The 18,868-nt window shown below is 45.7% G+C and overlaps 1 protein-coding gene across 2 annotated transcripts in view; it reads left to right on the top strand.

Annotated features, from left to right (window-relative positions):
• CFAP91 (cilia and flagella associated protein 91) overlaps nucleotides 1–18,868 on the top strand; it is a 587,002-nt gene that overhangs the window by 507,205 nt on the left and 60,929 nt on the right. For both annotated transcript variants that reach the window (XM_085621057.1, XM_085621056.1), the window contains exon 16: nucleotides 18,675–18,766. In XM_085621057.1, coding sequence (XP_085477183.1) covers nucleotides 18,675–18,766 — 92 coding nt within the window. The remainder of the gene's footprint in view (nucleotides 1–18,674; nucleotides 18,767–18,868) is intronic.

The following is an 18,868-nucleotide window of genomic DNA, read 5'->3' as shown; positions in this document are numbered from 1 at the left end:
TGCCAGGAAGGACCGGATCCAATCCAATGCGTTTCCGCGTACACGATTTTTGTGCAATTCCCTGATGAGAGTTTCGTGGGAAATAGTGTCGAAGGCCGCGCTCAAATCTAATAGCACGAGCGCGACCGTCTGACCTTGATCAAGGAGCTTACGAATGTGCTCTGTGACTCCAAGCAGGGCGGTTTCTGTGGAGAAACCAGCCCTGAAACCCGACTGTGAGGGGTGCAGAAGAGAATTTTCTTCAGCAAAAGTAGATAAAACAGAATGCACGTGCCTCTCCAAACATTTGGAGAACGCAGGGAGCAGGGATATAGGTCTGTAATTAGCAAGGATTTCCGGGTTTGCAGTAGGTTTTTTTAGAAGAGGCGTGACCATGGCATGTTTCCATAGGGCTGGAACAACGGCAAAGTCAAAGGAGGAGTTCAGAAGGTTTGTAATAATTTCCAAGGAGCTCTCACCAAGTTGTTTAATGATTTTGATTGGAATAGGGTCCCTGGGGGAACCGGATTTGATGGTCTTAAGAATCACTTTCAAATTGTCTACTGAGAGAGTAGGCCAGGATTCCAGTATGTTAGCACAAAAGGGAGTCAATTCAGAGTCAGAGGAAGAGGATGGTTCTTTATTGTTAGCATTGATGTCTAGGATGATTTTATCAATTTTTTCAGTAAAAAAGCATGCTAACGCCTGGCATTGTTGAGTGTTTAGTGGAGGTGCTGCGGCTGTGGTGTGAGCACCAGCCAATTCTTTAACTTTGTTGAATAAGGTTTTAGGCATATTAGTGGCTTCCATGATGGTTTTTGAGATGAATGCAGCTCTTGCTTTAGCACAGGCCGTGTGATAAAGATTTCTGGCTTCATGATAGCTTTTCTTAGCGTCAGGGGCGTAGTTTTTGCGCCATTTGCGTTCAAGCGCTTTACATTTAGATTTTTCGTTTTTTAGGCTATCATTAAACCATGGAGCCGGATGGCGGTGTCTGCTCCCTTTAATGCGAGAGGAGGGCAAGCATTTATTAGCGGCATCGCTAAGCCACTTTTGTGCTGCAGCCGCTAGGCTATCCATGTTTGGGCTATTACTCGGAGGGTTGTCTTGTAAAGTTGAATTTAACAATTCTAAGTTTACTAATTTCCAATTTTTCCTAGATATGTCTGGGAAATCATATTGCAAACTAAGGGAGGATGGAAGAGTGATGCCGAATTTTATTAGGTGATGGTCTGACCAGCATATAGGCATAGTGGCGAGACATTTTAGATGTTGGAGATTATAGGGTCCAACAAGTGGCCAGCTATGTGAGTAGGGCTAAAGTTGATCAGGGACAGATTTAGAGCCTTCAAGTCATCAAGTAAGTTAGTGCAAGAAGGGATAGTGAGGTCCTCTAGATGCAAGTTAAAATCGCCCAGCAGGGAAAAATTACTTAGAGTAATATAGTGAGGGGTAATAAGATTGGCGAAATTTGATACCCATTGAGAAGGGTGTTCTGGGGGACGATAAATCAAAAGGCCCGACATCGTGAAATTCGGGTTCAAGGAAATTTTGAAAAGGCCCGCTTCACAGTCTGGAATACCTATTGGTTCAAGAGTACATTTTATATCTCTATTAAAAATAATTGCTATTCCGCCACCTAGCTGTTTGTTCCTGTCTATTCTGGCAATGGCGTAATTGTCAGGGAGGGCGGTAGCAACATCCGGTCCGGCGCTATCGTGCAGCCAAGTCTCAGTTAGAAAGAGGGCACTGGGGTTGTTTTCAGCTAAGAGGTTAAAAATGTCATATTTATGTTTCGGTAGTGACCGACAGTTAATACTGTAAAACACATAATTTAAAGGCTCGTTTTTGCGCAGTAATTTGCGTTTTCTGTGTCTTCTGGAAGTGTCTGGATGGGGTTGACATATTGAGGTAGTCAGTTTGCAGTTAGCGCAAGAGCGTATTCCGGTTTTATGAAGGTTACCTATTGTGCACCTAGGATTGGGGGTAGGGCGAAGCACTTTTAATTCTGACGACGATCTTACCCACCTAGATTGTGCAGGGGGAGAGGTGGCCTCTGCCCCGTGCCCCGTCCTGACACGGACGGGCACAGACGGGCTAGTCTTAGGCGTGTCTTCGGCGTGCCGCGGGTGTGCCCGCTGCGCTCGTCCGCTGCGCTCCCGAGAGGTGAGCATATTAATAAGGAGGAGGGGGGGCGTGGCTACTTGGGAGGGGCGTGGCCCCGAGTCACGTGGGTGGTGACGTTTACAAAGAAGAGATATTGATCTTTCCACAGACAGTGCTCGCCCAGTTAAACGTTATTAAAACAACATAAAACAGTGCAGGTGAGTACAAGTTTTAAAAAGTTGAAGAACAACACCCCCGGCTTCCGCCTCAGGGGTAACTAACAGGTCAACACCGGCTGCAACTCAGCGCGGCGATTTAAGCCCTCCGGGAGGGGGCGTGGCTACTTGGGAGGGGCGTGGCCCGAGTCACGTGGGTGGTGATGTTTACAAAGAAGAGATATTGATCTTTCCACAGACAGCGCTCGCCCAGTTAAACGTTATTAAAACAACATAAAACAGTGCAGGTGAGTACAAGTTTTAAAAAGTTGAAGAGCAACACCCCCGGCTTCCGCCTCAGGGGTAACTAACAGGTCAACACCGGCTGCAACTCAGCGCGGCGATTTAAGCCCTCCGGGAGGGGGCGTGGCTACTTGGGAGGGGCGTGGCCCCGAGTCACGTGGGTGGTGACGTTTACAAAGAAGAGATATTGATCTTCCCACAGACAGCGCTCGCCCAGTTAAACGTCACCAAAACAACATATAACAGTGCAGGTGAGTACAAGTTTTAAAAAGTTGAAGAGCAACACCCCCGGCTTCCGCCTCAGGGGTAACTAACAGGTCAACACCGGCTGCAACTCAGCGCGGAGATTTAAGCCCTCCGGGAGGGGGCGTGGCTACTTGGGAGGGGCGTGGCCCGAGTCACGTGGGTGGTGACGTTTACAAAGAAGAGATATTGATCTTCCCACAGACAGCGCTCGCCCAGTTAAACGTCACCAAAACAACATAAAACAGTGCAGGTGAGTACAAGTTTTAAAAAGTTGAAGAGCAACACCCCCGGCTTCCGCCTCAGGGGTAACTAACAGGTTAACACCGGCTGCAACTCAGCGCGGCGATTTAAGCCCTCCGGGAGGGGGCGTGGCTACTTGGGAGGGGCGTGGCCCCGAGTCACGTGGGTGGTGACGTTTACAAAGAAGAGATATTGATCTTTCCACAGACAGCGCTCGACCAGTTAAACGTTATTAAAACAACATAAAACAGTGCAGGTGAGTACAAGTTTTAAAAAGTTGAAGAGCAACACCCCCGGCTTCCGCCTCAGGGGTAACTAACAGGTCAACACCGGCTGCAACTCAGCGCGGCGATTTAAGCCCTCCGGGAGGGGGCGTGGCTACTTGGGAGGGGCGTGGCCCCGAGTCACGTGGGTGGTGACGTTTACAAAGAAGAGATATTGATCTTTCCACAGACAGCGCTCGCCCAGTTAAACGTTATTAAAACAACATAAAACAGTGCAGGTGAGTACAAGTTTTAAAAAGTTGAAGAGCAACACCCCCGGCTTCCGCCTCAGGGGTAACTAACAGGTCAACCTGTTAGTTACATATAGGGCACCTTAGAGGTGCCCCCTGAAAAGCTAACAAGCACTGGTGTGGTCTCTGACTAGTCATAGCCAGCCTGCCGACACCAAACATGTTTCTGACTTCATGGGGTGAGAGCCTTCATTCTCAGAGGCCATGAACAATGCCTGCTCTGGGCGTAATGGCATTCCAAGGTGGGAAAATTCAGAGGCGATGTCGCCTTTGAAATGCAACCCAGGCATCTCCAGATAGTGATGGACGGCAACCCTCCTGTCCTGCTCCACATTTGGCAGAGGGAAAGGTGGGAAAATTAGTTAGATTAAGAGGTGTGCCCACATTCAGCCAGCACCACCCCAAGGTGGGGCAGGCGATGTGGACCCCCCTTTTCCAATCCTCCATCTTGAGATGGAAGGAATTAGCCTATCATGTTCAGGGTTGTGCCCCTTCCCACAAGAAGTGGTCACCTAGAGGGTGTAGTCACCCTAAGGGTAGGTAGCCCATTTGCTACTACCTGGTACTCCCCTTAAAGCCCCTAAATTTAGTAGTTAGGTGGCACCCCTGGACCGTGAGCTTCAGATTCAATGGACCTAACAAGACAATGGGCAAAGAAGAGCTGCTGACCCGAGAACAGAGTACCCGTTGCAGAATTGTGGTGCAAAACCCTGCCTGCTGCCTCAAAGAACTGAACCATCATGATGTGCTGTCTCGTCCTGCTACTGTGAGGTCTTCAAGAACCCCAGAGCACCTCCAGCTCTTTGCCAATCAACAGAAATCTCCCTTGGAGTACAGGAGCTACACCCCTGCAGTCTGCAGACACCAAACCCGCAGAGCCTGGTTTATGGACTTGCCGCTCCCCGGCGACCCCAACACAGCAACCGAACCAGAAGAGGTATACCAGCTCCGGATGGTCAGATGTGTCTCCTACCAGGTGTGAAGACACCAGGACCTACTGGAGCCGTGCCATACCAATACCCGGGGTACCGGACCCCCAGCAACCTACACCGAGACAAAGAGTCCAATCTGGATTCCAACTGACCAAGAAGCAAATACCCATCAAGAGGCATCGGAACCCCAGAGACCCCCTTTGTGAGTGGCCCAGCTGTCCGGAAATCACCCCTGCAACCTGCTTGCCCCTGAACACGAGGACCGCATTGACTCACAGAGCCATCTGACATACCTGCTCTGCACTCAGCCCGCTGGGTACCAATAAGCCAGCGTTGCTACAGTGGTCCTAAGGCCCTTGCAACCTGATCCCTCATTTGGGGTCCCCCGGATGTACCTGCAAGTCCCCTTGTGCAGCCTGTTTAGTGGTGGCCCCCTTCTTCGTAGTGCACCAGCTACCAACAACCTCAGCACCCTGCTCCCGGCCGAATCCGTGACCCTCCCGACGATCTACTGGTGGAACATCGGATCTTCGCATGCTGCTACCCTAAATCTTGAGGTTGAACCGCTAGAACCGACTGTACAGTTTTATATACATTTATGTGTTTTTCTCCATAGACTTATATTGTGCGTAATTGCGCACAACAGTGAGCTCTTTTCCGAACTTTGAAATATCATAACCAAAAAAGTACTTACCTATGAACAAAGTTCTTGGTCTTAAAAATTATATAAAATTCAGTGTCAGGTTTGCAAATTGGTCTCTGTTTTATTCTTGAGTGTGTGTCTCATTTATTGCCTCTTTGAGTACCACAAATGCTTAGCACTACCCTCTGATAAGCCTAACCGCTCGCCCAAACAACCACAAATAGAGTGTTAGTATAATCTACTTTTGCCTCTGTATACCAATGGGAGACTAACTGGACTCTCTGCCCAATGTACTTCATTTTAGTGCACTATATTGAGAACCAACTTCCTACAGGTACTTCTTTTGTAAGTGTGTTTTTCCCCAGGTGGATTTGTTCACAAATGCCCAAATGATACATCTAGGTTTTATCAGCCGAGCATCCTGGGGTATTCCCTTTTGGTAAGCTGCTTGAAGACCTTTGTGTGCACAATTTCTACATACCCCTTATTCCATCAGTCATCATCAAGCTAACAAGCGACAAGGTTTGACTGATACTGATTCCATTGGAATGGATACATCAATAGTAGTTCTCCAACAATCGGCATCTTTCGGAGTGCTCACACAAGTGGCAGTCATGGAGACTAGATCTCTTGTTCACGTTCAAAGACTAGATCCTGCAACACATCCTCCATCGTTGAACTTGCCAGCTTGACTCCTGAACTCTTGCAATATCTCAAATCTTCCACAAGATTGAATAGACATTTGAGAGGAAGCTAGGCATCCATTCACCTGGACATCCTATGCTTTTAAATGGAGGAGATACTACATCTGGTACATCCAGAAGAACATTGACCCAACCAGACGCCAGAAAGAAGAAGCACACCCATATTTTCCCTACTTGGCATAAGCTGAAGTTCTCTTTGATAAAAGTGTACCTTGAAGCCATTATTACCACTTTTTCAATGTCCCCTTAGTGAGTGATTTTCTAGAAGGCAATGGTTATCCTGGTGTCTTGCCTTCCTCGCCCTAACAATACTACCACCCCCACACGATGGCCCAAACACGACGAGGCAGAAGACATAAAACACAACAGCACCTAGAAAGGGGTTTCACTTTACAAAATGCAAAGACTCTCTTTTTAGAATAAGGTTTGGGGTTTTACTTATGCAATGCTTTCTAACAGAAAGGATTTCCCAGATATCAAATGAGTAACATTCAAATGTATATAGAGATATATATCAGAAACAAAATCAGAAGAGGGACAAGGAGCAAATTTGAAAGAGGTCCTGAACCAATGCTCCTAAAAGTAGTACATGATTACAATAAATGGTTTCAGTTCCTTCAAAGAAGAGAGGGAATTACAGCAGGCAGGTAAGCTGTAAATGATAGGGAATGTCTCCATAGGGGGGACTCAACGAAGATATACCTTGGGTCGATTTATCCCGTTAGTTGAACATCAAGAGATTACCTAACTGTTATATTTCACACTATGATCAACTACATGACTGCATCCTGGCCACCTATTTATCGGGAGCCCGAGTAACACGAATCAACACTACTAAGTCAGTTATCCCTCCATGCGATGTTAGGTGGTTCATACAGCACTTTCGACTACATGTTCCAATAAGTTAATGTTATTATTAGCAGTCCTTTTCACACCCTTATATTCATTATAAGTATCCCCCCTTTTTTCACTGCCACCCCCCCCCCCACTCCCCCCCCCCATTTTTTTTGCAAAGCGATGAGCATACGATGTTATGCAATGGTTCAGCAATCACTGCAGTGTAGTAGATGCCTAGATTGGCAGTTGGTTCTGGGCTTGTGGTATATAGGACAGGTTCCTTTCGTTTATTTAAGACCATATCGAGCACTCGAGAGTTCGGGAGCTTATCCGTTTTTTTATTATCAAACACACAGCTTTCTCATCACTGTGTCCACCAGGATCACGGGCAGCTCGCATTATCTCTATCAGTAGCCTCGGACGTCCATGACTGTGTACTTAAGATAAAAATATATGCAATATATACATTATATATTTTATTATACCCTTTTTCTGAGAGGGGTACCAATTTCACCTTTTCCACCATGCCCCTGTTTCACACCTGGGGGCAGCACCTCCGTTTATATATTACGACATAGTATCCCATCTATCCCTATCCCTGGGACCATTCCAATATGGCCGCGTCAGTTGCCACCCTAAGGTTATCTCCTTCGAATTCCCCATCTTTAGACGCTACGACATGACGTCACTTTCCACAGCCCGCTCTCGACCCGGCAGCATTATTTAATCCGACTGGTTCCGCTTAGCTAGCGTTACCGGCAGTACAGCTGTACGGGTAGGTTTCCCGCGACGTAAGGCCAGATTCCAAGTAAGTACCACCTCCATCTGCCCTTACAACAAGCACCGCGATTTCGGGACTGCTAATCCGTGGCTATGTTTATCGTCCTGTTTATCTGTAGCCTTACTCCGCGGTACTTGCTGACGGAGCCCATCGTCTACTAAGAGAGGGTAGGCGTGTTATTTCATTGTATGTCTAATTTAACTTGAAGTGTGTGTATTCCAACGTATGCCTTGTCACCTTTTACAGGGCATGATATGTATACCATGGGATTCCCCCTACATCCCCACTAACACCGAGTTGCGCAACAGCCACTGTTTCCCTCACGTTAAGGTCTTCTAGCCTGCCTTCTCGCCTTGCAGGGATTCTGATCCGCACTATCGCTCACAGTGGGAGCCAATTATGACACCTAACCTGTCTAGATATTTATACCCTCTGTGTTTACAATTGTCACCCCCACCTGCACCAATTTGCCTGAGGTTTTTAGCGAGTTACGATCACATTTTTGCCACACTGTCACTTTATATGGCTTAGGCTGGAACCTATTATTAATACCGCGTGTTCCTCCTTTGCGCTGGGTTACTCTCAGCAGTGTTTTTGACTTAGCATGAACATAATGACACACTCCTGGTTGTTGTATGTTTCATGCACATGGCACTTGGGCACACACTGTGCGCGAGTGTTTCCCTCTCTGCCAAACGTGTACCATATACTTTTGATATGTTACTGTGTTCTCCCCCCTTTTTTCCATGTTCCCGTCCTCCTCCCCTCCCCCCCTTTTTGTCTCCTATTAGGCTGTGAACAGGATTAACGTATAAGAACGGGTCCCAGACACTATTTGTCAAGCATACCTGACCTAGGTAACATATGGGATTACGGGTTGTCTTTTCCCGAATTCCATTTCTCCGTTTTCTTTATGGTCCTGATGAAGCGCTCCGGGATCCACTAGGGACCATTCTATAGCGCGAAACATGTTGACCTTTTTCTAAATCACCCCAGTTACACACTACACGGGTTGAGAGAAGTGGGATTCTATTTGGTCTTGTTTCCCCTCTCCGATTAGCACTACCGTGCATCTCCATCCCCGTGGACTTTTTATTCTGAACCAGGGATCCTCTGATTAAAGAAACTAGGGTTCCTGTCTCATTTTAATCTGCACTCACTAGCACTCCTCAACCCACACACCCTCATACACAAATGCGGCAACTCCTAAAAGATCTCCGCTAGAGAGCCCCTAATCAAGGGCCCGTGAGGGACTGCAGCGCCACCCCCACGAGGAGCAATCTTGCCCAATGATGATGCTATACACCCGCAAGGGTGTGTGAGGGCACAACGTACCACACAAAGGAGTACTCTCTCCCCACTTTGCACACTCACTTACCCTATGGAGACATTCCCTATCATTTACAGCTTACCTGCCTGCTGTAATTCCCTCTCTTCTTTGAAGGAACTGAAACCATTTATTGTAATCATGTACTACTTTTAGGAGCATTGGTTCAGGACCTCTTTCTAATTTGCTCCTTGTCCCTCTTCTGATTTTGTTTCTGATATTTAGTACGGCTGCTGGCCTTGGGACATTTGTATCCTCTCCTTCTTCCTTTACTTACTCCCTTCACCTCTCACAATACACACGTGGCTCGTAACCAGTGGGTGACCCTGACTGTAGAGCTCATCAATAAACACCTAGCTGACACTATGGACAACCCAGGTCTCAGTTCTGATGACGATATGGTAGCCGAGATTCTGAGGGCCCCATCATTATTAGCAGAAGATGGGAGTGCACCGTCTGGCAGCGGCAATGACGATTGGAGGTCGCTCCAAACCTTACGGAAATTACAGATAAAAGCAACCCTACACGGAACCATTATGACAGAATATCTGAGAGCAAACATCGCTCCCAATGGTCTTCTGATAACTCTGGCACCAAGGATTTTCCTGGAGGATCTGACGTTTCGCCGTGAATGGTCGAGAATATCCTGGAAATGCACACGTGATTGGCTGATACTGATTATTAACACAGCAAAGCGTTTATCAGATGACTTACTCATTCAAATCAACCTATCTGAGAATAGACTGAAGACCGGGATTTCCATCACAGCATTTAAATCGAAACTTTATGAAATCAATCTGGAAATGAATGAACATAAAGAATATCTTACTAAACAAAAGATCAGTCAGTTGCAAAAAGATGTCAAGCGGTTCGATAAGGAGAAAATCTATCCGTATACCAAAGACGATTATGTATTTTCCAACATAGACACCTCTTCGGATGACGTAAGCAGCCGCAGCTCCGGAAGGTCAGATTCCACAGGCAGTGAATCCAACTATGACACCAGACAACAAAGACCAAGAGGTGGATACAGGCACCAACCACCTCCACCGCCTTTGTTCCACGGTTTCCCTACCCATCATTTCCAGACACCTATGTATCAGGGACCATGGATGGGTCTCCAACCTATATGGAATGGTCCAATGGGACAAATTCCGATACCTAACTATCACCAGTATCAGAACCCACCTTTTCTCAACAGAGGGAGGGGCAGAGGAAGAGGCAAAAGAAGAGGAGGAACCAAGACCGTCCACTGGCAGGACCCGGAACCGATGGTCCTACGAAGCAAGACAGCAAGACCTTAGTGGTGAACCTATCCTCCAGACCTATGACTGAAGGTGAGAACAGACTGTTGGAAAAAGGTCTAGGATTTGTCCCAACACCCAAGGGAGATGACTTTATCTTACATCAAGAACTCCATCAATTTTTCCGGAAAATCCGCCTAAGAGCATTCTTTCAAGACAAACCCCAGACCCCACCTAGCGGCTCAGGTCTCAAGAATAAATCTAGATTTACCCCTACCTCAGCTATGACTCCAAACAAGGTATTGACTTTTGAACAAGCCGTTTTGAAAGAGGTGAATAACATCACTACCAATCGTCCGTTTGACAATCTTTCTAAAGATGAAAGATCACTCCTCAAACACCTGACAGAGGATGGAACCATCACTTTAAAACCTGCGGACAAAGGAGGGGCCATTGTCATCCAAGATAAGAATATCTATGATGATGAATGCACACGACAATTATCTAACACCAGGTACTACGAACCCATCAATGAAGACCCTACCATACGTCTCTCAACCATGATACAACATTTGACATCGGAAGCAGAGGCAGAGGGATGGATCACCAAGGATGAGGCTTCATTCCTTCTGAACAAGAAGCCACGTACACCGTACTTTTACTGCCTCCCTAAAATTCATAAGGGGATCCCCCCCCCCCCCCGCCAGGTAGACCCATCGTGTCCGGGATTGAATCCCTACTGGAACCCTTGAGTAAATTTTGCGATGTGTTCCTACGCCCCCTGGTGACGAAGACTCCTACGTACCTGAGAGACACCACAGAAGTGCTCAACCTTATAGATCAATTTGACGCACCAGAGTCCATAACCCTGTTGGTCACCTTAGACGTGGAATCACTATATACAAACATTCCCCAAGATGCCACACTTGCAGTCCTTGACAAGGCCCTTCGAAACATTAATCCATGGCCCTCTACAACTCCGATTACTTTCATCTGTGATTGTGCAACGATAGCACTGAAAGAGAACTATTTTGCTTTTGAGGACAATCTCTACCATCAAATACAGGGCACCAGTATGGGGAGCACCTTTGCGCCGAGTCTGGCCTGCCTGTACATGGCGAACTTTGAAGAAGAATACATCTTGACGGATGCCAACCCATACACCAACAACATCTTATTATGGCGAAGGTACATCGACGATATTATCATCTTTTGGAAAGGGGATGAAGAGACATGCCGTACATTCTTCACGTGAATCAACACCCTTAATCCATACCTACAATTTGTGGGCACCTTGTCATCCGAATCCATTCCATTCCTTGACCTTCTGATATCCCTGAAAGAAGGCTCTCTCATGACCACCAACTACAAGAAGCCTACGGATAGGAACAGTCTTCTCCTATTCCAAAGTCACCACCCGAAGTCCTTAAGAAATAACTTACCGGTGGGGCAGTTCCTCCGCCTACGTCGTAACTGTAACACCATCATGGAATTTGAGAAAGAGGCGGAGACTTTAACTGAGAATTTGATAAAGAGAGAGTATCCCAAAAGAATCGTGAAGCTGGCCCGCAAACGAGCTAGGAATAATCACAGAGAAGCTCTACTAGAAATCAAAGAGAAAACCACCACAGACATACTAACCTGCGTAACATCTTTCACCCCCAATTCCAATAAGATCCAGAGAATCATTAAAAAACATTGGAAGATCCTTGAGATGGGGGAGTTTCAACCAGGACCGAAACCTCTCTTTGCCTTCAAGAGAACACAGAATTTGAGGGACATGCTGGTTCATACACGCCCCAAGAACATCATCAAAACACAACCAACACTAAGGAATCTACCACCGGTAGTAGGTCATTACCCATGTGGTTCATGTACAGTATGTCCACTGACAAGCATCACCAAGGAACTTGATCTAGGACTCTCCAGACCCTGGAAGCAGATACACCATACCAATTGTAACACAAAAAATTGCGTGTACATGATCACCTGTCCCTGTGGGGCACGATACATTTGCATGACAGTCAGATCAGTAAAGACCCGGATTGGGGAACATAAAAGTACAATCCGGTGCAAACGCACGGCCACGAGATTACAAAGTCATTTTATGGAAATGAATCATTCCCCAGAAAGCTTACGATGGATTATCATCCAATCCAACCCACACTGGTCAGCCTCCACATTGTTTAGACAGGAACAACGGTGGGTGTTCAAACTTAGAAGCAATAAAGGGGGACTCAACGAAGATATAACTTGGGTCGATTTATCCCGTGAGTTGAACATCATGAGATTACCTAACTGTTATATTTCACACTATGATCAACTACATGACTGCATCCTGGCCACCTATTTATCTGGAGCCCGAGTAACACGAATCAACACTACTAAGTCAGTTATCCCTCCATGCGATGTTAGGTGGTTCATACAGCACTTTCGACTACATGTTCCAATAAGTTAATGTTATTATTAGCAGTCCTTTTCGCACCCTTATATTCATTATAAGTATCCCCCCTTTTTTCACTGCCATCCCCCTCCATTTTTTTGCAAAGCGATGAGCATACGATGTTATGCAATGGTTCAGCAATCACTGCAGTGTAGTAGATGCCTAGATTGGCAGTTGGTTCTGGGCTTGTGGTATATAGGACAGGTTCCTTTCGTTTATTTAAGACCATATCGAGCACTCGAGAGTTCGGGAGCTTATCCGATTTGTCATTATCAAACACACAGCTTTCTCATCACTGTGTCCACCAGGATCACGAGCAGCTCGCATTATCTCTATCAGTAGCCTCGGACGTCCATGACTGTGTACTTAAGATAAAAATATATGCAATATATATATTATATATTTTATTATACCCTTTTTCTGAGAGGGGTACCAATTTCACCTTTTCCACCATGCCCCTGTTTCACACCTGGGGGCAGCACCTCCGTTTATATATTACGACATAGTATCCCATCTATCCCTATCCCTGGGACCATTCCAATATGGCCGCGTCAGTTGCCACCCTAAGGTTATCTCCTTCGAATTCCCCATCTTTAGACGCTACGACATGAAGTCACTTTCCATGGCCCGCTCTCGACCGGCAGCATTATTTAATCCGACTGGTTCCGCTTAGCTAGCGTTACCGGCAGTACAGCTGTACGGGTAGGTTTCCCGCGACGTAAGGCCAGATTCCAAGTAATTACCACCTCCATCTGCCCTTACAACTCCGGCAAGCACCGCGATTTCGGGACTGCTAATCCGTGGCTATGTTTATCGTCCTGTTTATCTGTAGCCTTACTCCGCGGTACTTGCTGACGGAGCCCATCGTCTACTAAGAGAGGGTAGGCGTGTTATTTCATTGTATGTCTAATTTAACTTGAAGTGTGTGTATTCCAACGTATGCCTTGTCACCTTTTACAGGGCATGATATGTATACCATGGGATTCCCCCTACATCCCCACTAACCCCGAGTTGCGCAACAGCCACTGTTTCCCTCACGTTAAGGTCTTCTAGCCCGCCTTCTCGCCTTGCAGGGATTCTGATCCGCACTATCGCTCACAGTGGGAACCAATTATGACACCTAACCTGTCTAGATATTTATACCCTCTGTGTTTACAATTGTCAGCCCCACCTGCACCAATTTGCCTGAGGTTTTTAGCGAGTTACGATCACATTTTTGCCACACTGTCACTTTATATGGCTTAGGCTGGAACCTATTATTAATACCGCGTGTTCCTCCTTTGCGCTGGGTTACTCTCAGCACTGTTTTTGACTTAGCATGAACATAATGACACACTCCTGGTTGTTGTATGTTTCATGCACATGGCACTTGGGCACACACTGTGCGCAAGTGTTTCCCTCTCTGCCAAACGTGTACCATATACTGTGTTCTCCCCACTTTTTTCCATGTTCCCGTCCTCCCCCCCCCATTTTTTGTCTCCTATTAGGCTGTGAACAGGATTAACGTATAAGAACGGGTCCCAGACACTATTTGTCAAGCATACCTGACCTAGGTAACATATGGGATTACGGGTTGTCTTTTCCTGAATTCCATTTCTCAGTTTTCTTTATGGTCCTGATGAAGCGCTCCGGGATCCACTAGGGACCGTTCTATAGCGCGAAACATGTTGACCTTTTTCTAAATCACCCCAGTTACACACTACACGGGTTGAGAGAAGTGGGATTCTATTTGGTCTTGTTTCCCCTCTCCAATTAGCACTACCGTGCATCTCCATCCCCATGGACTTTTTATTCTGAACCAGGGATCCTCTGATTAAAGAAACTAGGGTTCCTGTCTCATTTTAACCTGCACTCACTAGCACTCCCCAACCCACACACCCTCATACACAAATGCGGCAACTCCTAAAAGATCTCCGCTAGAGAGCCCCTAATCAAGGGCCCGTGAGGGACTGCAGCGCCACCCCCACGAGGAGCAATCTTGCCCAATGATGATGCTATACACCCGCAAGGGTGTGTGAGGGCACAACGTACCACACAAAGGAGTACTCTCTCCCCACTTTGCACACTCACTTACCCTATGGAGACATTCCCTATCATTTACAGCTTACCTGCCTGCTGTGATTCCCTCTCTTCTTTGAAGGAACTGAAACCATTTATTGTAATCATATAGAGATAGATATACATTTACATGCAAGCAATAATAGCACACTTGGCAAATGCTACAGTTAAATGCATGAAAAATAGTAACGAATAAACAAACAGCAAATAATACTGGACGTCATGCAAGAAATCAGAAAGATCTATACACTAAATACATCAAATGATTACTTTTGATGTGCACTCTGACTCACTCACACATCACAAAGAAAACACCTCAAATGATCATAGCCACTGATCACACATCACAATGGCAATAATCAAAACTCAAACACTTCACCTGGTGCAAACACTGCATCTTAGCCCACCCAGACCGGAGGATTTAACAATCGGGGATAAGAGCTTCAGCAACCAGGGTTCCGCTGTACTGGAGTAAATGCGTCTGTCCCCATTCGGATTCCAAAATCCTGGTGTCTAAGTCAACAACCCTCAGCTTTATAGTCTCAAAACACACTAGAAGGTTCAAGAGTCTTTCCCTCTGCGCCAAGGAAACTTACTGGAACTGGCCACATTCCAGGCAAGCATTCCAGGGCAAAAGGAGTTCCCACATTCCCTCTACATTCTCACGTGTTCCAGCCTACATCTTAACGAAGCTTACAAAAGCCTTCCAGGGTACATTAAACAATCTTTCACAAAACAACCTTGAATGTGATTAACCCAAACAACTTGCAAACACTTTGGGGGCCTGTCTGTGTGCGTGCAGAAAAGCTCAAGCAAGGCAGAGTCAGAATTCAGTATGACATGAGGACATGTCAAAGCCAATCGTAAAAACTTCATAATACTTCCCAATGTACAACACAATGCCCATTTGTGCATCACTGCCTATAGCATCACATACTTCATCTCTCAATGTACAACACAATGCATATTTGTGCACCACTGCCCATAACACTGCAATTAGAGATGAAAAAGTACATTCCACACGTCTCTCTCTCTCTCATTCTTTCAAATGTACGTACTACACGTTCTGTTCTTGGCAAGCTGTTCTACTCTGTGACAGCTCCTACTGCAAGATTACAACAAAGAAACCTTCAATAGAAACGGCATATGCAGGAGGTCGTACATTCAGGCTAGGGTCAAAAGACAATTAAAATAATGGTAGTCAAAGGTCATCACGGGGTGTCAGACCATAAGAGTGCCTCTAGCACTACACATGGAAAGCCGCTTTCCTATTAGCCTTCAATTTAGGCCAAAGGGTTAGTGAAATTCAGGCTCTATGCTGTAGGCAACCATATAAGAGTGTCCATAAAAATAAAGTTGTCATGAGAAATCCTCCAAGTTTACTCCCTAAAGTAGTGTCAGACTTCCATGTGAATCAAACTGCTTTCCTTCCAACCCTTTTCCAGAACTCCTTTTATTCAACAGACAGGACTGTAAAAATGTTTAATGTTAAAAGGCATTATCATATTGACTGAGAATCCGATGCAGATAGTTGCTTAGTTGTTTTCCGAGTTTTCCTCAAAGAGAATTTTCCTTACAGTCATAAGCAACCATTTCTTCTCCCCAGAGAAGAGATAAAGACACTTTACTACTACTCTCTCTGAGTCCCTGATTCCTGCGATGAAAAATGTGACCTAACTGTTAGTGTATTTGCCAGATTTCCAGTACTGAGACTATCTTTTGTGGGAGTGTTAGCATACTGGGATTGCAGCTTGAGAGACCTTCCCAAAACCTCCAAGTTATCCAGTTTTTCGTAAATTGCTTGCTTTTGACCACCAGATTAAATCTTCAAATGACTCCCCGTCAACTCCAGATGAACCGTCACTCAAGCTCTAGTCACTAGCCAACTGGACTATAGCAACGCACTCAACGTAGGAATCACCACTCACCTCCTGGAGAGACAGCAGACCATAAAGAATTCAGTGGCCAGACTCATCCTCGACCTCCCCAGACGGTCCCACATCACACCCCACCTCAAGAAACTCCACTGTCTCCCCATTCAGAAGAGGTGTGAATTCAAGATGTTGATCCACACCTACAAAGTCCTTCACAATCAAGGAGCAGCATACATTAACCACTGCGTTAACTTCCACCAGCCCTTTAGACACCTGCTCTCCGCCTCTCTCGCACACTCCCGCATCTGCCAAAGTAACAATGGAGGGCGCTTCTTCTCCTACCTCTCTGCTAAATCCTGGAACGACCTCCCACTTCACCTCCAGACCTCATGCTCTCTTCTGGAATTCAGGAAAGGACTCAAGACCTTCGTTCAACTAAACACATCCAAAGCAGCAAGGCTGTCAGCGCTTGAATACCCTCCCGGGCGATTAGCTACATAAATCCTGATTGATTGATTGAGATACTTCCTCGCAGTTTCCTTGATGCCCGGGTACTCATGCCAAGAGTTGTGAGATTGCTAGTAGAAAGATGGGCCAGCTTGATGGGCATTGCATCAAGTTTTGCCGTATGTATTCAATACAGCGATTATGGTTGTCTCTGAATTTATTAGAAAATATTAAATATTCAGAATGATGTGCTTGCCGTTTGATGATTCACCCTTACATAGGGAACAATGAGGGGTGGGAACTACAACACATGCTACCGATATTTTGTATATATTGTATTTGATGTGTACCCTGCAATGTGAAGGAATTGTATTTAGTACCATGTACTGTAACAATATGTCATTAACAATAGCTGCTTGCTTCCAATTTTCAATAAAAAGAACTAGAAAAAAAAACTCGAGGAAGCATTGTTTTTTTGCCTTGGGCCCAACATGCAAACTGGCAGGGCTTCCAGCACTGCACATGAACACGCTTTGCTCATGTTGGTGCAGGAGAGAGTGGACAGGGGCTGTGCGTGCCCATGCACAAACCTCATGCTCACACGCCATAGTGTGATAGAGCTCACTGCGGATTCCATCCCAGCAAATCTCCTCCTCCACCCTCGACAAGCCTGACATCAGCAGAACATGCCTTTCCTGCAAAAGAGGTGACTGAGCACAGACGTTGTGTGACTGCATCAGAGGAAGACAGTTCAGACAGGCCCCTCACACATAAGTGATGGGCCCCCCACGTGGCTCCCAAGATGAGGTAGGACGCCCCGGTGACACCTGGTCCTTCCCTCCTCCTGACTATGCAGCTCCTAACTCCATGGAAGGTCTAGAAATGAAATTAGACTACTTACCAAGAGATGTGCTCTGAGTGAGTGGATCCAACAGGTACCCCCTCAGTTGGACACTGTGCAAAAATAATTGTTTAATGTCCTAATATCCAAATGGATAGTTTAAAGCTACTCAATCAACATCAGTCACAAACATGTACTGAATGAACTACAAGACATGACACTTTAGAAGAACCAAATAACCAGAGAGCTTTGTGTCTGACCCAGGTGCACCATTGGGGCAGACATCCCATGTTTTCATTGTTGCCAATGTTAAGACATGTGAAAGAATGTGCCAGTGAGTTAGCATGGTGAGTGTACTCTGTGTGGTGGGGAGGGGGGGGGGGGTGCACCCTATGATGAGCTGATGGAAGTATCTTTATCTTTTTAAAGAGTGGGATATTCAGGTGAAGCTCCCTGTCCCTATGGACACACCATCGTCCACCAATGAGGACAAAAATCAGTTCGCTTATACCTTGAAATCTATGACTTGCATACAATGTCAAGGTGCACAACCTGAATTTTGTGCATCCCAAGAATGAGAAAATCTTCACCAATTGTGGAAAAAAAATCTAAGATGTACAGATTCATACATTTTAGAACTGTCTTGGTGTTAATATTTCTTTTTGCTCTGAAAATTGTATCTTTCTTCATTTAAAACATGTCATCTTTAACATAAAGAGCAGTTTGGATATCCATAAACTGCTTTTTTCGCAAATCGTTCACTTGCCCTAAAACGTTTGCCAACTTCATGAGTGCTTTAAATGAATGTTAAAAAATTGTAAAATATTTTTTTTAATGTTTGAAAGGAAAAATGTACCAAAGTCAATGAGACATTGCGGTCTTGGTTAAAACGTGGTTATCTTTCTGCGACCCTATTGCATTTAGACTTTTAAAATCGTTCTAAGTTTTTGATGTCCTGATATATAACAAAATGTTGTGCCATTTCTTGTTGAATATTCAGTAAAACTCGTCTGCAGTCAGAGGAGATCGTGGCAGAGCTGGTCTACAGTTTCCTCATCCCCGAAGTGCAGAAAAGGTCACTGAAGGAGAGGGGTGAGTATTTGAACATAGTGTGTCAAAATGTCACAATAGAATGTGTTCCTCCCCTGTACTGTTTACAGGTTCCCCTAAGCTTGGGTGTGGGTAATGTTAGTG

The sequence above is a fragment of the Triturus cristatus genome, chromosome 8, assembly GCF_964204655.1.
Source record: "Triturus cristatus chromosome 8, aTriCri1.1, whole genome shotgun sequence".
NCBI lineage: Eukaryota > Metazoa > Chordata > Amphibia > Caudata > Salamandridae > Triturus > Triturus cristatus.
The sequence above is the reverse complement of the archived record's forward strand: the minus strand, read 5'-3'. Positions and strand labels throughout refer to the sequence as shown.